General features: G+C 41.4%; 1 protein-coding gene across 2 annotated transcripts in view; it reads right to left on the minus strand.

Moving 5' to 3' along the window:
* Positions 1 to 23440, minus strand: part of LOC139424435 (Copper-only SOD repeat protein) — a 26598-nt gene extending 3158 nt beyond the window's left edge. For both annotated transcript variants that reach the window (XR_011635939.1, XM_071176230.1), the window contains exons 1-9: positions 23144 to 23440; positions 17542 to 19395; positions 17046 to 17292; positions 15863 to 15962; positions 14245 to 14322; positions 11588 to 11692; positions 10919 to 11051; positions 10391 to 10505; positions 7711 to 7835 (exon numbers count right to left, since the gene is read on the minus strand). Coding sequence is in view for 1 of the 2 variants with exons in the window: in XM_071176230.1 (XP_071032331.1) it covers positions 7711 to 7835; positions 10391 to 10505; positions 10919 to 11051; positions 11588 to 11692; positions 14245 to 14322; positions 15863 to 15962; positions 17046 to 17292; positions 17542 to 19395; positions 23144 to 23246 (2860 nt within the window). In the remaining variant the exon portion in view is untranslated. The remainder of the gene's footprint in view (positions 1 to 7710; positions 7836 to 10390; positions 10506 to 10918; positions 11052 to 11587; positions 11693 to 14244; positions 14323 to 15862; positions 15963 to 17045; positions 17293 to 17541; positions 19396 to 23143) is intronic.
* Positions 23441 to 24149: the final 709 nt, after the last annotated feature.

Consider the following 24149-nt stretch of genomic DNA (forward strand, 5'->3'; position numbering starts at 1 on the left):
TCCATTCAGAAAGATGATTGAGGACCGTATTACTGATGAATGTGATGTTCTGGTGCCTCTAGGTCCATTCAGAAAGATGATTGAGGACCTTATTACTGATGAATGTGATGTTCTGGTGCCTCTAGGTCCATTCAGAAAGCTGATTGAGGACCTTATTACTGATGAATGTGATGTTTTGGTGCCTCTAGGTCCATTCAGAAAGATGATTGAGGACCTTATTACTGATGAATGTGATGTTCTGGTGCCTCTAGGTCCATTCAGAAAGATGATTGAGGACCGTATTACTGATGAATGTGATGTTCTGGTGCCTCTAGGTCCATTCAGAAAGATGATTGAGGACCTTATTACTGATGAATGTGATGTTCTGGTGCCTCTAGGTCCATTCAGAAAGATGATTGAGGACCTTATTACTGATGAATGTGATGTTCTGGTGCCTCTAGGTCCATTCAGAAAGATGATTGAGGACCTTATTACTGATGAATGTGATGTTCTGGTGCCTCTAGGTCCATTCAGAAAGCTGATTGAGGACCTTATTACTGATGAATGTGATGTTCTGGTGCCTCTAGGTCCATTCAGAAAGATGATTGAGGACCTTATTACTGATGAATGTGATGTTCTGGTGCCTCTAGGTCCATTCAGAAAGATGATTGAGGACCTTATTACTGATGAATGTGATGTTCTGGTGCCTCTAGGTCCATTCAGAAAGATGATTGAGGACCTTATTACTGATGAATGTGATGTTCTGGTGCCTCAAGTTCCATTCAGAAAGATGATTGAGGACCTTATTACTGATGAATGTGATGTTCTGGTGCCTCTAGGTCCATTCAGAAAGATGATTGAGGACCTTATTACTGATGAATGTGATGTTCTGGTGCCTCTAGGTCCATTCAGAAAGATGATTGAGGACCTTATTACTGATGAATGTGATGTTCTGGTGCCTCTAGGTCCATTCAGAAAGATGATTGAGGACCTTATTACTGATGAATGTGATGTTCTGGTGCCTATAGGTCCATTCAGAAAGATGATTGAGGACCTTATTACTGATGAATGTGATGTTCTGGTGCCTCTAGGTCCATTCAGAAAGATGATTGAGGACCTTATTACTGATGAATGTGATGTTCTGGTGCCTCTAGGTCCATTCAGAAAGCTGATTGAGGACCTTATTACTGATGAATGTGATGTTCTGGTGCCTCTAGGTCCATTCAGAAAGATGATTGAGGACCGTATTACTGATGAATGTGATGTTCTGGTGCCTCTAGGTCCATTCAGAAAGCTGATTGAGGACCTTATTACTGATGAATGTGATGTTCTGGTGCCTCTAGGTCCATTCAGAAAGATGATTGAGGACCTTATTACTGATGAATGTGATGTTCTGGTGCCTCTAGGTCCATTCAGAAAGATGATTGAGGACCTCATTACTGATGAATGTGATGTTCTGGTGCCTCAAGTTCCATTCAGAAAGATGATTGAGGACCTCATTACTGATGAATGTCTTTGTTTTTTATGACCGTGCTTCTTTATGCTTGCATTTTGTATTTATATTTTCATGTGTGTATTTTCTGTAATTTATTGTCTCAGTATGACTCAATAAATACATCTACAGCCTAGTCTGAGTACCCAGATCAAGGTAAAACTATGTTTTTTTCACTAAGATAGTTATCATTCACAACTCTGTATGTCTTCATCGGGCAGTCCTAGACTGAGAACGTTCCACTGTGTTCTTCTGATGTCATAAAGGCCATCCTGTCTGTGCTATACTGTGGTACCACTTCTCCATACACTGCTCTCCTCTGTCCTACTGGGACAGACAACTTGGAGGGGGACACAGGCTGCATCCCAAAGGGCACCCTATTCCCTACTTGGTGCACTACTTTTGACCAGGGTGCATAGGACTTTGGTCAAAAGTAGTACACTATAGAGAATAGCCAGACACTTAACTCCTGCATCAGGTTACCCAGCAGTTTTTCTAGGTTTTGTAAGGCTTTTGAATGGGCAGAATTATTCATTGTCTGGTCAGACACAGAGGCCTGAGCAGCTAGCTACTTAGTGCACTACTTTTGATCAGGGACATTAGGGTTCTGTTAAAAGTAGTGCACTATGTAGGGAATAGGGTGCTTTTTGAACGCAACTATATCTGAGTAGCTCTCAGAGTGTGACACAAGGGCTGAGAAAACAACAAAGCTTAATGGGGGGAAGAATCAACACCTAGCATAGCATCTACACAGACTCCCACGATTTGACAGTTCGTTGAAAACGACACACAAAAACCCTGGTAATTGCTCCGTAGCATAAGGAGGAGTTGTTTTTCTCCATTATACTAGGCTTAATCTGTGTCCTTCAAACCATCTGTGAGCAGCCTACTAGAGGTCGACCGATTAATCGGAATGGCCGATTAATTAGGGCCGATTTCAAGTTTTCATAACAATCGGAAATCTGTATTTTTGGACACCGATTTGGCCAATTTTTATTTTTATTTATTTAATTTGATTTAATCTTTATTTAACTAGGCAAGTCAGTTAAGAACACATTCTTATTTTCAATGACGGCCTAGGAACGGTGGGTTAACTGCCTCGTTCAGGGGCAGAACGACAGATTTTCACCTTCAGGGAATTCAATCTTGCAACCTTACAGTTAACTAGTCCAACTGTAACGATTCTCCTATTCGTCTGAGGAAGAGTAGTCAAGATCGGACCAAAATACAGCGTGGCACGTGTCCATGTTAATATTTATTTTAACTCTAAGACAAAATAACAAAAATAGACCAACACGAAAGAGTTCTGTCTGGTGCAGACACAGAGACAGAAAACAACTACCAACAAACACAGGTGGGAACAGGCTACCTAAGTATGGTTCTCAATCAGAGACAACGATAGACAGCTGCCTCTGACTGGGAACCATACCAGGCCAAACCCAGAAATACAAAACATAGAATGCCCACCCAAACCTACGCCCTGACCAAACCAAAATAGAAACATAAAAAAGGAACTAAGGTCAGGACGTGACACCAACGCTCTAGCCACCTGCCTCTCATTGCACTCCACGAGGAGCCTGCCTGTTACGTGAATGCAGTAAGCCAAGGTAAGTTGCTAGCTAGCATTAAACTTCTCTTATAAAAAACAATCAAACAATCATAATCACTAGTTAACTTCACATGGTTGATGATATTACTAGTTTATCTAGCGTGTCCTGTGTTGCATATAATCGATGCAGTGTGTATCGTTGCTCCAATGTGTACCTAACCATGAACATCAATGCCTTTCTTAAAATCAATACACAGAAGTATATATTTTTAAACCTGCATATTTAGCTAAAATAAATCCAGGTTAGCAGGCAATATTAACCAGGTGAAATTGTGTCACTTCTCTTGCGTTCATTGCACGCAGAGTCAGTGTATATGCAACAGTTTGGGCCGCCTAATTTGCCAGAATTTTACGTAATTATGACATAACATTGAAAGTTTTGCAATGTAACAGGAATATTTAGACTAATGGATGCCACCCCTTAGATAAAATACGGAACGGTTCCGTATTTCACTGAAATAAGTCTTGTTTTCGAGATGATAGTTTCCGGATTCGACCATATTAATGACCTAAGGCTCGTATTTCTGTGTGTTATTATGTTATAACTAAGTCTATGATTTGATAGAGCAGTCTGACTGAGCGGTGGTAGGCAGCAGCAGGCTCGTAAGCATTCATTCAAACAGCACTTTCGTGCGTTTTGCCAGCAGCTCTTCGTTGTGCGTCAAGCATTGCGCTGTTTATGACTTCAAGCCTATCAACACCCGAGATTAGGCTGGTGTAACCGATATGAAATGGCTAGCTAGTTAGCGGGGTGCGTGCTAATAGCGTTTCAAACGTCACTCGCTCTGAGACCTGGAGCAGTTGAGGGTGGCTGTTGTTGTTGTGTTGCTGGTTCGAGCCCAGGGAGGAGCGAGGAGAGGGACGGAAGCTATACTGTTACATTGACAACACTAAAGTGCCTATAAGAACAACCAATAGTCAAAGGTATATGAAATACAAATGGTATAGAGAGAACTTGTCCTATAATTCCTATAATAACTACAACCTAAAACTTCTTACCTGGGAATATTGAAGACTCACGTTAAAAGGAACCACCAGCTTTCATATGTTCTCATGTTCTGAGCAATGAACTTAAATGTTAGCTTTTTTCATGGCACATATTGCACTTTTACTTTCTTGTGTTTTTGCATTATTTAAACCAAATTGAACATGTTTCATTATTTATTTGAGGCTAAATACATTTTATTGATGTATTATATTAAGTTAAAATAAGTGTTCATTCAGTATTGTTGTAATTGTCATTATTACAAATACATTTAAAGAATCGTCCGATTAATCGGTATCGGCTTTTTTTGGTCCTCCAATAGTCGGTATCTGCGTTGAAAAATCATAATGGTCGACATCTACAGCCTACCTCCTCATTCTTCAAAAAGGCATTCCTCCACTCACCAACACCCACAGCTCGTGTTTCAGCACCTCCATTCCCTCTCTACCTGACTGTCAGTTGTGACACTTTAATGACAAAGACAACTATATAAGTGGTGTGATGTTCAATTACTCAGACAACATAATTATAACGTTTCGGATGTAGACAATGGGTTTACATTCCAGGTGAATGCTTTTGACTAATGTAGTGTGTCATGGCCTCCAAGAAACTAGATTCCAACATAGATTTCCAAATATGTAAATACACACACACCCACACCCACACACACACACACACACACACACACACACACACACCTAAACACCTTCTTTGCCCGCTTTGAGGATAATACAGTGCCACAGACACGGCACGCTACCAAGGACTGTGGGCTGTGTTAACCCTCGCAAGGCTGCTGGCCCAGACGGCATCCCTAGCAGCGTCCTCAGAGCATGCGCAGACCAGCTGGCTGATGTGTTTACGGACATATTCAATCTCTCCCTATCCCAGTATGCTGTCTCCACATGCTTAAAGAGGGCCACCATTATACTTGTACCCAAGAAGGCAAAGGTAACTGAACTAAATGACTATCACCCCGTAGTACTCACTTCTGTCATCATGAAGTGCTTTGAGAGACTAGTCAAGGATCATATCACCTCCACCTTACCTGTCACCCTAGACCCACTTCAATTTGTGTATGGCCTCAATAGGTCCACAGACGATGCAATCGCCATCACACTGCACACTGCCCTATCCCATCTGGACAAGAGGAATACCTATGTAAGAATGCTGTTCATTGACTACAGCTCAGCATTCAACATCATAGTACCCTCCAAGCTCATCATTAACCCTGGGTCTCAACCCCACTCTGTGCAATTGGGTCCTGGACTTCCTGACGGGCCGCTCCCAGGTGGTGAAGGCAGAAAACAACATCTCCACTTCGCTGATCCTCAACATTGGGGCCCCACAAGGGTCCGTGCTCAGCCCCCTCCTGTACTCCCTGTTCACCCATGACTGTGTGGCCATACATGCCTCCAACTCAATCATCAAGTTTGCAGACGGCACAACAGTAGTAGGCTTGATTACCAACAATGACGAGACATCCTATAGGGAGGAGGTGCCGGCACTCGGAGTGTGGTGTCAGGAAAACAACCTCTCACCCAACGTCAACAAAACAAAGGAGATGATCTTGGACTTCAGGAGGCTGAAGAAATGTGGCTTGTCACCAAAAACCCTCACAAATTTTTACAGATGCACAATTGAGAGCATCCTGTCTGGCTGTATCACTGCCTGGTACGGCAACTGCTCCGCCCACAACCACCGCAGGGCTCTCAAGAGGGTGGTGCGGTTTGCACAACGCATCACCAGGGGAAAACTACATGCCCTCCAGGACACCTACAGCACCCTATGTAACAGGAAGGCCAAAAAGATCATCAAGGACAACAACCACCCGAGCCACTGCCCGTTCACCCTGCTACCATCCAGAAGGCGAGGTCAGTACAGGTGCATCAAAGTTGGGACCGAGAGACTGAAAAATAGCTTCTATCTAAACAGCCATCACTAACCTCAGAAAGGCTGCTAACTACATACAGACTTTAAATCATTTGCCACTTTAATAAATGGATCACTAGTCACTTTAATAATGCCACTTTAATAATGTTTACATATATTCTTGCATTACTCATCTCATATGTATATACTGTATTTTATACCATCAATTGCATCTTGCCTATGCCGCTTGGTCATCACTCATCCATATATTTATATGTACATATTCTATTCCATTCCTTTACTTATATTTGTGTGTATTAGGTAGTTGATGTGGAATGTTAAGATTACTTGTTAGATATTGCCGCACTGTCGGAACTAGAAGCACAAGCATTTCGCTACACTCGCAATAACATCTGCTAACATCTGTATGTGACCAATAACAATTGATGTGATTTGACCTTTCCAATATAACGTTAGACTGGTGATAGACCTACGCTGTATTGTCACTGTTAGTATTTGACTTGAACTGACGTATACCTTAAAATGAGGGACAACAATGTGCAGTAGCTGTCATTCTTACTGGAATTGCTGTCATCGCTTCAACACCTCTGCAGTGAACCTGTCCTGAAACCACTTCTGAATATGGGTGACTAGCTTCTCACTACTTTCAATGACTCACTGAGGAAGATACTTTATTGTTTTTCTGAAGACGCTGTAGGCTCTTAGACTATAAGCTATAGGGGATCTCCCTCACAAGTGCTTAAAGCTCCAATGCAGACGTTTTATCTCAATATCAAATCATTTCTGGGTAACAATTAAGTACATTGCTGTGATTTAAAATGGTCAAAAATAGCAAAGAGCAATTTCTCAAGCTATAATTTTGCTAGGACTGTCTGGGAGTGGTCTGAGTGGGGAGCTGAAAACTGAAAATTAGCTGTTATTGGCAGAAAGATTTGGAACTCTCTTTCTTATTGGTCTATTAACTAATATACCACCTGGTGATATCACCAGGCAGGCTAAAGCGTCATCCCTCTAAAACAGGCAAGGATTTCAGGCTGTCTTTTCAAACAGCTTTTACATTAAAAGAGCATTATCATAATTATATTTTAACCTCATGGTGAGGAGAAATGTATATTGTAAAACACAGGAATATCACTTTTCGACTGCACTGGGACTTTACACTTTATTGTCATTGTTAAAACAATTCCCCCACATGCACTGTCAGATGTTATAGGCTGATCTGATTCATCAGCACAACCCACCCACTTCCTATTTACACCTTACATGACACCACTCCCTGTTCAGTTTTAGGGTCAGGAGAGGGGACTTGGTATATTATCATGGGCACAGACAATAATTCATTCTGTAATGATTTGACTTAATTAATTAATAATTATCACATAATTATCAGTGTTTGTGCTGGAACATTTGTCTGTGTCTTATTTGGAAAGAATGTAACTTTTGAACAATATAGAAATTCAAAGAGAACACGCTTTCAGTCAGATTTTGATAAAGGAATATTGGGCATCATTGCGCTGAACCATAGACAAACAATATACTTCTGTATATCATCAGCTGTACCAGAGATAAGGAAGCTGATAATTGCATGGGCACAGACAAGAATTACAAATGTAATGTTTTAAATGCGTCTTAAGTGCCACTGCCTCCGTAATTCCGAGACATAATAAGTTTCTTATTTTTTCTTCTTTGATCAGAGAATATTGTGAATCACTGTGCTGTACCCATTCACATACAGCACTCTATTACTGGCTGTACCTGAGACAAGGAAGCTGACTTTCTGGCACGGTCCGTCCACTGTGGCCAGAGGAGACCCTGGAAGGATGGTGACCCTGGACATGTTCACCTCTAGGACCTCTGCCACCCTATTGCGGAAGTCATATCTGGAGAGAAAAATGAACAATAGACCATTTATTTTATTGTTTTTAAAATTTGTTGGGAAGATAGACAATTTGACAGCATACATACATACATACATACAGTGCCTTGCGAAAGTATTCGGCCCCCTTGAACTTTGCGACCTTTTGCCACATTTCAGGCTTCAAACATAAAGATATAAAACTGTATTTTTTTGTGAAGAATCAACAAGTGGGACACAATCATGAAGTGGAACGACATTTATTGGATATTTCAAACTTTTTTAACAAATCAAAAACTGAAAAATTGGGCGTGCAAAATTATTCAGCCCCTTTACTTTCAGTGCAGCAAACTCTCTCCAGAAGTTCAGTGAGGATCTCTGAATGATCCAATGTTGACCTAAATGACTAATGATGATAAATACAATCCACCTGTGTGTAATCAAGTCTCCGTATAAATGCACCACAAAGTTCAAGGGGGCCGAATACTTTCGCAAGGCACTGTACATACAGTGGGGGAAAAAGTATTTAGTCAGCCACCAATTGTGCAAGTTCTCCCACTTAAAAAGATGAAAGAGGCCTGTAATTTTCATCATAGGTACACTTCAACTATGACAAGACAAAATTAGAAAAAAAATCCAGAAAATCACATTGTAGGATTTTTAATTCATTTATTTGCAAATTATGGTGGAAAATAAGTATTTGGTCAATGACAAAAGTTTATCTCAATACTTTGTTATATACCCTTTGTTGGCAATTACAGAGGTCAAACGTTTTCTGTAAGTCTGTAAGCCATGTGTTTTATGTATATGGTACCATTCCACTGATTCCGCTCCAGTCATTATCACGATCCCGTTCTCCCCAATTAAGGTGCAACCAACATCCTGTCATATATACAGAGCATTCAGAAAGTATTCAGACCTTGTACTTTTTCACATTTTGTTACGTTAGTCTCACTCTAAAATTTATTTAAAAAAAAAATTTCCTCATCAATCTACACACAATACCCCATAATGACAAAGCGAGAAAACATGTTTTTAGAAATATTTGCTAATTTATTAAAAATGTAAAACTGAAATACCTTATTTACATAAGCATTCAGACCATTTGCTATGAGACTCGAAATTGAGCTCATGTGCATCCTGTTTCCATTGATCATCTTTGAGATGTTTCTACAACTTGATTGGAGTCCACCTGTGGTAAATTCAATGGACATGATTTGGAAAGGCACACACCTGTCTATATAAGGTACCACGGTTGACAGTGCATGTCAGAGCAAAAACCAAGCCATGAGGTCGAAGGAATTGTCCACAGAGCTCTGAGACAGGATTGTGTTGAGGCACAAATCTGGGGAAGGGTACCAAAAAATGTTCTGTAGCATTGAAGGTCCCCAAGAACACAGTCGCCTACATCATTCTTAAATGGAAGAAGTTTGGAACCACCAAGACTCTTCCTACAGCTGGCCGCCTGACCAAACTGAGCAATCGGGGGAGAAGGGCCTTGGTCAGGGAGGTAACCAAGAATCCGATGGTCACTCTGACAGAGCTCCAGAGTTCCTCTGTGGATGGAGATGGGAGAACCTTCCAGAAGGACAACCATCTCTGCAGCACTCTACCAATCAGGCCTTTACTGTAGAGTTGCCAGACGGAAGCCACTTCTCAGTAAAAGGCACATGACAACCCATCTGTGTGATATTGAGTATACAAAACATTAAGAACAGTATGCTGGCCAATGTTGATTCCATTGTTTTCCACAGCTGTGTCAAGTTGGCTGGATGTCCTTTGGGTGGTGGGCCATTCTTGATACACACGAGAAACTGTTGAGCGTGAAAAATCCAGCAGCGTTGCAGTTCTTGACTCAAACCAATATGCCTGGCACCTACAATCATACCCTGTTCAAAGGCACCTAAATATGTTGTCTTGCCCATCCATCCTCTGAATGAAACACACGATCCATGTGTCAAATGTCTCAAGGCATAAAAATCCTTCTTTAACCTGTATCTTCCCCTTCATCTACACTGATTGAAGTGGATTTAACAAGTGACATCAATAAGGGATTCAGCTGCAGCTTTCACCTGAATTCACCTGGTCAGTTTGTCATGGAAAGAGAAGGGGGTCCTAATGTTTTGTACACTCAGCATACATATATATTCATGATGATGTACTGTCATCCCATAATTCAGGATTAGTGATTATTCAGGTGTGGCACATGTGGTGGCTGGCTGAGGAGGTGGTGAGAATACACTCTTTGAAAAAAAGGGTTCTTCGGCTGTCCCCATAGGAGAACCCTTTGTAGAACCCTTTTGGGTTCTATGTAGAACCCTTTCCACAGAGCAAGATAATACTGGTGTTTCCTTGATGGTTGAAATATTCCCCATAAATGTAAGTGCCAGGTACTCAAGTATTAAAAACAAGTAGTCTAATTACATGTAACATTCACTTCCTCATTCCCTCTCCAGTTCCACGGTTTAATACCCGCTCAGTCTCACATGTTGGCTCCCAACACGAACCCCTGTAGGTCTTAGCTTGATGGGCTAACACAGTCTAGAGTTCACAGGCGGTTTAATATCCAATCACACCCACCTGCTGAAAGACATGACGTTGGGGAAGGTCTGCTCTGCCCAGGGGGATTCTGGAAGAATGACGGCACACGCCAAGACATCGCTGCCTCTCCTCAGGACCAGGGACCTGTGGACCACTACAACAACAACATCAACAACAGCACCAAAGTCAGAAATATACTTTTTATATTATCACCTAAATGACTTTGTTGTTTCACACATGACATATCCCCTAATAGTGAAGGTGGTTGACATTTTTCTCACGAAACTTGATTCTCTTGGGAAACAATGTGATGCAACAATTTTGGATTGCAGTTCGGTGAGCGTGCAATGACAACAAATCAATATTATGTTTCATGTGCACCCTAAAGGAGTCTAGATTTCTGAACAAACAATGTGTGTCTGTTACCTGTGTACTCCCCTGACATGTGTATGCTGGTGTCTGAGTACAGCTATCTGTATTCTGTCTGGTCCAGCTTACAGTGCTGTGTGTGTGTGTGTGTGTGTGTGTGTGTGTGTGTGTGTGTGTGTGTACATGCTTGTGTGTTACCTGTGTAGTCCCCAGCCAGTTGTATGCTGGTGTCGGTGTAAAGCTGTCTGTGTGTCAGGCTGACTGTCCCCTGTCTGGTCGTCAGGTCTCCCACCTCACAACTCAGAGCGTTGTCACGGGAACAACTGGAGTTCTGAGAGAGAACAGAACAGAGCAGAGTAATTATAGTAATTATAGAAATATAATTACTAGAAGGGAAGTCCCCATGTCAATAGGGCTGGGTCAGAGGTTCCATGACTGTTCTACTCATTCTAATGTTATTGAAACCAATTCCAACAAACACTTCCACTTCTGGTTATGAGAACAATATGAAGTATATGGTTGTGGTTGTGGTGTAGTTTCACGTTTTAATGTCACACTCATAAGTACAGTGAAATTCCTGTCTTGCAAACTCAAAACCCAACAACTGTGACATTGTCAAAGACAAAGATTCGATGGAATATCAAACACAGTTCCGTTGGATTCCATAAGACTTGCTGATCAAGTGGAACTTTAAAGTTGGAATAAAGCAGAGATCAGCGCTCCATGGTGGGGGACATTCTCCTATGATGGCGATGTGCTGGGCCCTAATTCATAAAGTGTCTCAGAGTAGGAATGCTGATCTATCCTAGACACTTCATGAAGAAGGGCCATGATGTATTGTGAGTGAACATGAGAGAATAAACTCACCCCAGCTTCCATGTTGAAGGGGTTAAACGTGTCCCCAACACCGGGACACTGGTTGTCGTTCACCTCAGAGCCTTTACCAGTGATGGTCCAGGAAACCTCTGTTACCTGGTTACAGTGGGGAAAACAGCATTTCTCTGATGTTTTATCATTCTTCTTATACAGCTTCCCTTTTCTAATAGAACCTGTGATAGGATTCTACGGTAGATAGACTCTAGTGACAGACATTAAAATGTTACAGGGCAGCTGATTTGTTTCTACGTCTGCATTGTGGTTCTACGTCTGTATTGTGTTTCTACATCTGTATTGTGTTTCTACATCTGTATTGTGTTTCTACATCTGTATTGTGTTTCTACATCTGTATTGTGTTTCTACATCTGTATTGTGGTTCTACGTCTGTATTGTGTTTCTACATCTGTATTGTGTTTCTACATCTGTATTGTGGTTCTACATCTGTATTGTGGTTCTACATCTGTATTGTGGTTCTACATCTGTATTGTGTTTCTACATCTGTATTGTGTTTCTACATCTGTATTGTGTTTCTACATCTGTATTGTGTTTCTACGTCTGTATTGTGTTTCTACGTCTGTATTGTGTTTCTACATCTGTATTGTGTTTCTACATCTGCATTGTGTTTCTACATCTGTATTGTGTTTCTACGTCTGTATTGTGGTTCTACATCTGTATTGTGTTTCTACGTCTGTATTGTGTTTCTACATCTGTATTGTGTTTCTACATCTGTATTGTGTTTCTACATCTGTATTGTGGTTCTACGTCTGTATTGTATTTCTACGTCTGTATTGTGTTTCTACATCTGTATTGTGGTTCTACATCTGTATTGTGTTTCTACATCTGTATTGTGGTTCTACATCTGTATTGTGTTTCTACATCTGTATTGTGGTTCTACATCTGTATTGTGTTTCTACATCTGTATTGTGTTTCTACATCTGTATTGTGGTTCTACATCTGTATTGTGTTTCTACATCTGTATTGTGTTTCTACATCTGTATTGTGGTTCTACATCTGTATTGTGGTTCTACATCTGTATTGTGTTTCTACATCTGTATTGTATTTCTACGTCTGTATTGTGGTTCTACGTCTGTATTGTGGTTCTACGTCTGTATTGTGGTTCTACGTCTGTATTGTGTTTCTACATCTGTATTGTGTTTCTACATCTGTATTGTGTTTCTACATCTGTATTGTGTTTCTACATCTGTATTGTGGTTCTACATCTGTATTGTGTTTCTACATCTGTATTGTGGTTCTACATCTGTATTGTGTTTCTACATCTGTATTGTGGTTCTACATCTGTATTGTGTTTCTACATCTGTATTGTGTTTCTACGTCTGTATTGTGTTTCTACATCTGTATTGTGTTTCTACATCTGTATTGTGGTTCTACATCTGTATTGTGGTTCTACATCTGTATTGTGTTTCTACATCTGTATTGTATTTCTACGTCTGTATTGTGGTTCTACGTCTGTATTGTGGTTCTACGTCTGTATTGTGGTTCTACATCTGTATTGTGTTTCTACATCTGTATTGTGTTTCTACATCTGTATTGTGTTTCTACATCTGTATTGTGGTTCTACGTCTGTATTGTGTTTCTACATCTGTATTGTGTTTCTACATCTGTATTGTGTTTCTACATCTGTATTGTGTTTCTACATCTGTATTGTGTTTCTACATCTGTATTGTGTTTCTACATCTGTATTGTGTTTCTACGTCTGTATTGTGTTTCTACATCTGTATTGTGGTTCTACGTCTGTATTGTGTTTCTACATCTGTATTGTGTTTCTACATCTGTATTGTGGTTCTACATCTGTATTGTGTTTCTACATCTGTATTGTGGTTCTACGTCTGTATTGTGGTTCTACATCTGTATTGTGTTTCTACATCTGTATTGTGTTTCTACATCTGTATTGTGTTTCTACATCTGTATTGTGTTTCTACATCTGTATTGTGTTTCTACGTCTGTATTGTGTTTCTACATCTGTATTGTGTAACTACATCTGTATTGTGTTTCTACATCTGTATTGTGTTTCTACATCTGTATTGTGTTTCTACATCTGTATTGTGTTTCTACATCTGTATTGTGTTTCTACATCTGTATTGTGTTTCTACATCTGTATTGTGTTTCTACATCTGTATTGTGTTTCTACGTCTGTATTGTGTTTCTACGTCTGTATTGTATTTCTACATCTGTATTGTGTTTCTACATCTGTATTGTGTTTCTACGTCTGTATTGTGTTTCTACATCTGTATTGTGGTTCTACATCTGTATTGTGTTTCTACATCTGCATTGTGGTTCTACGTCTGCATTGTGGTTCTACGTCTGCATTGCTTGCTCTTTGGGGTTTTAGGCTGGGTTTCTGTAAAAGCACTTTGTGTCAACTGCTGATGTAAAACCGGCTTTATAAATACATTTGATTAATTGACTTTGATTTCTCGATGCCGAGATTGCACAGTAGGCTAGATAACAGCCACTATGTGACATAAGTTATTTGTTGCCACAAAAAGAGGATATTTTTCCAGGCTTCTGTTTTTAATTGAACCTACCTGTGATAAGGTTAGGAATTAGATAACAATGACAATGTGACCGTTTTTTGTTGTATCTATTAAAAGAGATTGAACAGATGCAAGAGGTCCATGCATGCTTACATCTAGCACCTGTGACGCCCGCACGTCCACCTCCAGAGTGATGTCACTGTAGCTGCCATCCAGAAAAGTCTGCTGGGACTGAAGACAGTAGAGGATACTGTTAGACTAGCTACTGAGTCAATGGGACTGAAGACAGTAGAGGATACAGTTAGACTAGCTACTGAGTCAATGGGACTGAAGACAGTAGAGGATACTGTTAGACTTGCTACTGAGTCAATGGGACTGAAGACAGTAGAGGACACTGTTAGACTAGCTACTGAGTCAATGGGACTGAAGACAGTAGAGGATACTGTTAGACTAGCTACTGAGTCAATGGGACAGAAGACAGTAGAGGATACTGTTAGACTAGCTACTGAGTCAATGGGACTGAAGACAGTAGAGGATACTGTTAGACTAGCTACTGAGTCAATGGGACTGAAGACAGTAGAGGATACTGTTAGACTAGCTACTGAGTCAATGGGACAGAAGACAGTAGAGGATACTGTTAGACTAGCTACTGAGTCAATGGGACAGAAGACAGTAGAGGATACTGTTAGACTAGCTACTGAGTCAATGGGACTGAAGACAGTAGAAGATACTGTTAGACTAGCTACTGAGTCAATGGGACTGAAGACAGTAGAGGACACTGTTAGACTAGCTACTGAGTCAATGGGACTGAAGACAGTAGAGGACACTGTTAGACTAGCTACTGAGTCAATGTCATTTAACCAGGTGTTTTAAGGTTATGCAATCTTACGTCACTGGGAACATGAATACCTGCTGTCCTGTCAGCAAAGCTATATTAGCACTTGTTTTATGAGACGCTCATACCAGGTGTTCTGAACTGTCTGTAAAGAGCACGCAAATCCTGCATCTGATAGACCATAATATTTGAAAGGATATTTGATGGGTTCTCGAAGCATCCTAAACAGTGATAGAGATACACTGTGGAGGACACGGGTCTGTATAGGAGCCTGACAAATACAGCTGTTCTCCTGAGTGCTTTAGACTGGGGACTGCCTGGGGTTGCCGGGGGCTGCCGGGAGGCTGGGGGCTGACTCTACAGGCCAATACTACATGGCTGTGTTTACACAGGGAGCCCAATTCTGATATTTATCTACAAATTGGTCTTTTTACCAATTTGATTGTTCAAAAGACCAATTAATGAGAAAAAAAACATCAGAAATGGGCTGCCTGTGTAAACACAGCCATAGACACACATAGACAAACACAAACACTCACAGATATACACACACAGATCCAGACACACGCCCTACCGTCACACACAGGACTCTGCCACAGCCCTAATGAATTCACTGTCTGGCGCAGCAGAAAATACAGTGTCATGTTTTTGTGGCAGCTTTGTAATGATTGGCCAGCTCACTCTCCTGGGACGTATCATAACCGGGATAACATCCACCCTGCAGATGTGTGTTCTTCTATTCCTCATGGTCTGAATTAGTCTAAATCGGTTTCCCCTGCAGGCAATAATGACGTCTTTTTTGTTGTTGTATATATTTAGCAATTATTGCTTTATTGGATTTTTCTTCTGAAATAGCATTAGACCGGATTCAAACCAATGAAGTACTTTTGTGCCATCTGAATATTGTAGAGAGCAAAGGTGAGGTCCAGGTCTTACCAGTGTGACTGTCCCCGTCACCGTGCTTTTGAAGACAGCCTTGGCAAACACCCAGTGTCCATCTGTTGCATTCTCAGCTAAGACGTCAGCACACCGCATTCTGGAGTTCACAAACACAAACAGACCAACTATGAACTCCTTAAAGAAAGCAATTGTTGTGAACGACTCAAAAATGAAACATTTAATGGACGCAAACCTGATTCAGATGTGTTATAAACTGTTATGCCGATTCAGAAGACTGACCACATACCCCCGTTACAAGTCAACACCACAACAAGAGATGAGGATGCAGCATTCCAGACATCCTACCCTATAAAGGCCTTTACCTGTTTGGCTTTTTGTTGTGCCAAAGAAGCTTCGTTCAAGGTAATAATGTGAGCTGTCCCGTGTCCTGTATAGCCAAGTGTAGCTCATTTGGTAGAGCATGGTGCTTACAACGCCAGGGTTGTGGGTTCAATTCCCGTGGGTGAACTGTATGAAAATTTATGCACACGCAAATACAGTAAGTTGCTCTGAATAAGAGCATCTGCTAAATGACTCAAATGTCTGTGTGTCCTAGAGTGTTGGGCCAGTAACCAAAAGGTTTTCGAATCCCTGAGCTGACAAGGTACAAATCTGTTGTTCTGCCCCTGAACAAGGCTGTTAACCCACTGTTCCCCGGTAGGCTGTCATTGTAAGTAAGAATTTCTTCTTAACTGACTTGCCTAGCGAAATAAAGGTTACATTTAAAAAAATAAAAGTGAATATAGCGATCTCCCTTTTACATGAGTCCAGTGTTTGATTTGAGTCAGAAATGATTCTGCGTGAACTGACTGAGCTAAAGAGGAATGGTACGATAATGTAAAACATTCTAATTTTGTCAGAAGTTCCGTTCATGAATGTCAAGGTATCACAAATGTGACCCAAAGAGGAACCAAGTCTACAGCCGTCTTAAATGAATCACACACCACCTGTTACAATCTTTCCCCTTGTGTATTTTTGGTTCGGCTGTTTATAGTACTCCTGGATGGAACTGTGGCTATACAGACCCATGACAAAGGACACATTCTCTCTGTCTCTGTCTCTGTCTCTCTCTCTCTCTCCCTCAATCTCTCTCTCTCTCTCACACACACACACACACACACACACACACACACACACACACACACACACACACACACACACACAAAATCCCCACACTCACCTGGATCCGTTAGTGTAGTGAACCACCAATGACCTCCCCACTATACTGTTCGGCCCTGTCATCGGCATATTCCCGTCCAAATACTGAGTCTGTGTCTGGTTCTGATCCGTCAGCATCCCGAACTTCCCACTGATGTCCCCGGCCTCATACTCATCCACAGTCCCTGACCCCGGAGCAGGAGAAGCAGACACATTCCAGGAGAAGGGGTTGAAGTGGTCCATGACGTTGTTGTCCGAGCAGGGCTCTCCTGTAATATTAATAATAATATGCTTTGTTTGATAAAAGCCTTTCACAAAATGAGGGGAAAGGATTGATACTTTGCGTTTAAAAAAATTAAGATTTTATCAAGTCATCCGTTCATATTACAAAAGAGTTACAACTTTGAAATGAATTAACAGATATACACACCAAGGCTGAACAAACAGTCAGAACACTAGAGGACTTTCACAACACTCAAGGACATCTGGCTCCCATTATAAAGTACATGAAATAGTACCTGTGGTACTGATAGGCAGCATGTGGACGTGGTAGCCCCCAGCCCTGGAGCTGAGTCCAGCCAGGGAGACGTCCATCATAGTTGGGCCCTGAGGGAAAGCCTGGGAGAACCGGATTTGGCCCCTAGAGACCCCTGGTCCATGCCAGGGGCCCAAGACTGCCGCGGGCATCTGGACCTCTGTGAGGTTAGCACAGGCTATCCTGGGGGCGGCGCCCTCCGCACTGTGGATCACCACCGATCGACCAATCATGGAGCCCGACCTGGCGGGAAGTGACAACCAGGAAGTGGTATCCGTGAAGAAGTGTTTGGCCGACGCCCCACCCACTCGGGTCCCCAGGTCGAGGGTGCTGTGCTTTTTGGAGAGGTCCCCCACCTCACAGGAAAAGGGTCTGGAGGGGCCACAGTGGAGGGCGTAGCTCAAATCCTTTGTGTCCACGTTGAAGGGGTTCCAGTGGTCCCCCGTGGTCCCACACCTCCCCTTGTCCGCGTCTGTCTCCGAGCTGATAGGATACATGTGGATGTGCCAGTGGTGGTTACGTGTAGCTGTCTCGGAGGGTCTCCCATAGGACAGATCCATGAAGACTGTGACATCAGACAACGGGTTGCTCTTAAGTTGGACGAACTGGACCATACCCACCACAGGGTGACGGAATGTAGCCCTGGCTACATGCACCTCTCCTGGGTAGCTTATGTGGGCGCACAGGAACCTAGTTCCATCCGGACGGTGGATTACCACAGATCGACCCACTATGCTGTTCTGTCCGAACAGAGGGAGGTTGAAGTCTGTGAAAACTGCTTCCATCACAGCTTTACCCTCTAGTGACCCATGCCTGGCGCTGAGGTCCCCTACTTCATACCGGTCATGGGTCGACCCAGGTCCAGAGGGGTAGGTGGGATCTTTAGTGTCCATCCCAAACGGGTTCCAATGGCCTCCAACGTTGTCGTTGGAGCAGGTCGTCTGTGGCGGTGACCTCATAGGAGGTGTGGGGAAGTGGTGGATGTGATAGGGTCCGACCCGGCTCCCCAGATTGGTCAGATTCACTCTCAGTTTTGTGACTTCGAACGGCGAGTCCTGCCTAAAGAGGAAGTAACCCTTGACCCCTCTCATGTTCACCAGGGCGCTCACCTCCTTCCTATCCATTTGTCTGATCTCAGCGCACATATAACTCAAAGACCCCAGTTTGAGGAGAGCGAAGCGGGTTTTGGAGCTGAAGCTAGCAAGGTCCAAACGAGACTTGACGGGTGTAAGAGGGCTGCCTACTTTTAGTTCCCCAAGCTGGGTGAGAGATGAAGGTTCCAGACTATCCAGAAGAGCCTTACAGTCTCTAGCAGAACTCTGCGACGTCAAGATGGTGATGTTGGTTGCCGTAGCACCGACCTGACCAATCGTTGCCAAGTTTGCGAGGACCCTGGCGTGGGTCTGTCCGACGTTCTGCCTGATGTAAATGTCGCCGGCGACCGAGCTGAAGAACCTGGCCTGCCACGTCTGAACTGTGGTTTGACCGCTTATGACTGTACAAGCTTTGGTGCCGTTGCACGTCTCCAAGGTCAACGAAAGGTCTTCCAGATTTGACCTCTGCTTAAATAGACTGGACATATTAACAGTGGTGTTGGATGAGAATGGATCAATGGTGAACGTGAAGATGCTCGCTCCTACGTTGGCTTCAAGGCAAGGCTGAGCAAAATGGCCGAACATCACAGGGAACACACTCAGGGAAAAGTTGAGCGTCGAATCACAAGTTCCGGTACCGGTGACGTTTACGGTCGCCGTCTGATTAGTGGAATCAAACCGCACCCATCCCGTGACTCCCCCCATGTTTAGGTTGGCCTGAAACTGGATGCAGGAACTGAAACCTGAAAAACCCAGCCAAACAGACAGAGAGACATACAGACAGACAAACATGGAAGTAAATAAGTGCACAAGGAGGTACGTCCCTATTGTGTTACATATGAATTGTTTTGGAGTGTTCACATGCTTTGACATTATGGACGTAATAACTGACAGGTTTAGGAATTGATATTGATCTTTCTCATTTCTCAAGGAAGTTCTTAAAGGTCCAATGCAGCCGTTTTTATCTAAATATAATTTCTGGGTCACAAATAAGTACCTTACTGTGATCGTTCTCAATTAAAACGGCCGAAAAGAAACCAAAATATCTTCTTGGTAAAGGGCCATTTCTCAAGGCAGAATTTCGCTAGGACTGTCTTGGAGTGGTCTGAGTTGGGAGGGGGAAACTGAAAACTAGCTGTTATTGGCAGAGACGTTTGGAACTCTCTTTTTTATTGGTCTATTAACTAATTACCAGGCAGGCCAAAGCTCCATCCCACCAAAACAGGCTGACATTTCTGACGGTCTTTTCAAACAGCTCTTACACTAAAAGGTCATTATTATAATCTTCACAATTTCACAGTATTATTTCAACCACTATGGGGGCCATAGTGTGGAAATATATATAAAACACAGGAAGTCATGTTTTTGACTGCACTAGGCCTTTTAGGATAATCTTAGTGGTTTATGATATTTCTTCAAGCTTAAGTATTGACGACTATACAGTAGCAGTGGTTAAACTGACGTATTGTCCAAGGCATGTAGAAAGGGTTTCCCCCCACTATTACAGTTACTTCCTCATCACTGTAATGTCAATAGCTAGTATATTTTCATCATTACTGTAATGTCAATAGCTAGTATATTTTCATCATTACTGTAATGTCAATAGCTAGTATATTTTCATCATTACTGTAATGTCAATAGCTAGTATATTTTCATCATTACTGTAATGTCAATAGCTAGTATATTTTCATCATTACTGTAATGTCAATAGTTAGTATATTTTCATCATTACTGTAATGTCAATAGCTAGTATATTTTCATCATTACTGTAATGTCTATAGCTAGTATATTTTCATCATTACTGTAATGTCAATAGCTAGTATATTTTCATCATTACTGTAATGTCAATAGCTAGTATATTTTCATCATTACTGTAATGTCTATAGCTAGTATATTTTCATCATTACTGTAATGTCAATAGCTAGTATATTTTCATCATTACTGTAATGTCAATAGCTAGTATATTTTCATCATTACTGTAATGTCAATAGCTAGTATATTTTCATCATTACTGTAATGTCAATAGCTAGTATATTTTCATCATTACTGTAATGTCAATAGCTAGTATATTTTCATCATTACTGTAATGTCAATAGCTAGTATATTTTCATCATTACTGTAATGTCAATAGCTAGTATATTTTCATCATCACTGTAATGTCAATAGCTAGTATATTTTCATCATTACTGTAATGTCAATAGCTAGTATATTTTCATCATTACTGTAATGTCTATAGCTAGTATATTTTCATCATTACTGTAATGTCAATAGCTAGTATATTTTCATCATTACTGTAATGTCTATAGCTAGTATATTTTCATCATTACTGTAATGTCAATAGTGGTGGAACAAGTACCCAATTGTCATACTTGAGTAAAAGTAAAGATACCCTAATAGAAAATGACTCAAATAAAAGTCACCCAGTAAAATCCTACTTGAGTAAACGTCTAAAGGTATTTATTTTTAAATATACTTAAGTATCAAAAGTAAGTGTAATTGCTAAAATATACTTAGGTATCAAAAGTATAAATAATTTCCAATTCCTTATATTATCCAAACCAGACGGCACCATTTTCTTGTTTTTTTATTTACGGATAGGGGCACAATTCAACGCTCAGAAATAATTTACAAACAAAGCATGTGTCACGACTTCCGCCAAAGTCGGTCCCTCTCCTTGTTCGGGCGGCGTTCGGCGGTCGACGTCGCCGGCTTTCTAGCCATTGCCGATCCACTTTTCATTTTCCATTTGTTTTGTCTTTGTTTTACACACCTGGTTCCAATTCCCAAATGACATGTTCATTATTTAACCCTCTGTTTTCCCCATGGTTTTTGTGCGTGACTGTTTTATTGTATGTTCGGTCCGTTGTTTTGTGGGCTTGGTATGTACGACTTGTTATTTGATATTTTGAGTAAAGTTACGAGTGTTACTCATCTCTGCTGTCCTGCGCCTGACTCCTATGCACCAGCTACACACAGAACATTACAGCATGTGTGTTTAGTGAGTCCACCAGATCAGAAGCAGTAGGGATGATTGTGTGAATTAGACCATTTTTCTGTCCTGCTAAGCATTCAAATGTAATAGTCTTTAAGAATGTAGTGAAGCAAAAATAAAGGTTGTCAAAAATATAAATTGTAAAGTACAGATACCCAAAACAACTACTTAAGTAGTACTTTAAAGTAGTTTTACTTCAGTACTTTACACCACTGAATGTCAATAATTAGTACATTTCATCATCACTGTAATTTCAAAAGCTAGTATATTTAACGTGAGACGATGACAGATAGCTGCAGCGAATTAGTAATATTAAGTAATCAACATGCATGTAGTAGCCTATAAAACAGATACGCATACCAGTTATTATACCTTCATATTCTAGCCGAATGATAGCCTATGTCTCAGGACTGTTATGAATGTAAGGTATGCAGTAAACATCAATATTAGGATATCTGGTGGAAGTAAACAAAGCACCTATGAATGTGGGCTATTGGACCTCTCACTTAACCGATATGCCCCCTTACCAGGAGTACACTGCTCACCTGATCTAAGCTGAAATTACACTGGTCTCATGTAACACATTAATGGATTTCGTACAAGAGCTCAACTCAGCCATAGAGAATAGGCTACTGGCGCCAAAGACTGCTGCGTGAGCCAAGCCATGTATTAAGGATGAATGAAATGGCTATCACCCTTGCTACCCAATGGGCCGATAACATTGTCTGAAACTATAGGGCTTTAGTCAAAATTAGTGCACTATGTAGGGAATAGGGTGCTATTTGGGAAGCAGACATTGTCTCTCAGCGCATGTAATTCTACCAATTAGCCTGGGTAGCCCTGAGAAATGCTACAGTATCAAATGACATTCATAGCTGCTACGGGTGGAGTGTATGTATCTAAGGGTGAAAAGGTAATAACAGAGTAAGATGTAAATATACACCACAGGTGTGTTCTGAACCTGTGACCATGCAGAAGACAACTCCATTGGGACATCACTGTGATTTTTAACATCAAGTTTGATAGGTTAGTTTGATACTTGATAGATTAGTTTGATACTTGATAGATTAGTTTGATACTTGAAAGATTAGTTTGACACTTGATAGATTCGTTTGATACTTGATAGATTAGTTTGACACTTGATAGATTAGTTTGATACTTGATAGATTAGTTTGATACTTGATAGATTAGTTTGATACTTGAAAGATTTGTTTGATACTTGATAGATTAGTTTGATGGATTAGTTTGATTGATTGAATAAAACAAAGTATTCAGAAAGAAACTGTATTGGTCATAATCTCTTTTTAGGGACAGTTAATAGGAATAGTTAACAATCAATTATTAACTAAGCAAGTGGATTTCAAGGTGCAAATGTTATGTGACCTTTTACCATAACCTCTACAGTAACCAAGTAAACAGCACTTTGTATACAAAAGAACTGCAAACTAACCAGGCTTAAGTATTGCAAAAGTATTTCAAAAACCATTTGACGTACTTACCCAGAAAAGCCAACAGCACGACAACTGGAACAAGGCACATATTGGCAAATGTGTGTATTGTACTAATGTATGAACACATGCAAAAAATAAACCCAATGTACATGCAAAATCCAAATCAGAAGGGTATAATAAAACGCTGAGTGTGTGTGTGTGTTTGGTCTCTGAAGGAACGACCGTGTGTGTGTGTGTGAGAGATGTGTGTGCAGCCTCCCTCTCTGTGCCTCTCTCTCTCTCCCAGCATCAACCCCTGCTGTTTAAGCAGCTGATTGGTCCAGCCAACACCACTGTATCTATTCTATGGAGCATAGGAAAGGAGGGGCTGGCTGGCTGGTTGGTTGGCTGATTGACTGAGTGACTGCCTGACTGGCTGTTTAGCTGACTGGTTGGCTTAATGACTGATTGGCTGGCTGACTGGCTAGTTGAATAACTGGTTGGCTGACTGGTTGGTTGGCTGACTGACTGATCGACTGGCTGGCTGGCTGACTAGCTGAATGACTGACTGGCTGGTTAGCGGAATGACTGACTGGCTGGTTAGCTGAATGACTGACTGACTGGCTGGTTAGCTGAATGACTGACTTACTGACTGGTAAGCTGACTGACTGGCTGGCTGAATGACTGACTGTGTGACTTGGCAGTTTGTCTGTCGGACTGGATGACTGGTTGGTTGGCTGACCGACTGGCTGGTGGGGAACTCCCCCTGATCTAATCTCTATGGTCACACTAGGAGGCTATAGCTTTGTGAACACACACTGTTGCCTGTAAATATGATGAACAATAACGCATGTGGATACATGCACACTCACAAAGTACATAGACACACACAGAATTACCCGTACACATACACACAAACTCAAAGTCACAGCTGACACAACGCCTACACAGGCTGATGACCACACAGCCACACAGTACATAGACACACACATAGAATTACACATTAATATTTACACGCACGTACAAATACACACAATGGTTATGTGGACAGGAAACCCATATTAGGGATTTCCTG

The sequence above is a fragment of the Oncorhynchus clarkii genome, chromosome 13, assembly GCF_045791955.1.
Source record: "Oncorhynchus clarkii lewisi isolate Uvic-CL-2024 chromosome 13, UVic_Ocla_1.0, whole genome shotgun sequence".
NCBI lineage: Eukaryota > Metazoa > Chordata > Actinopteri > Salmoniformes > Salmonidae > Oncorhynchus > Oncorhynchus clarkii.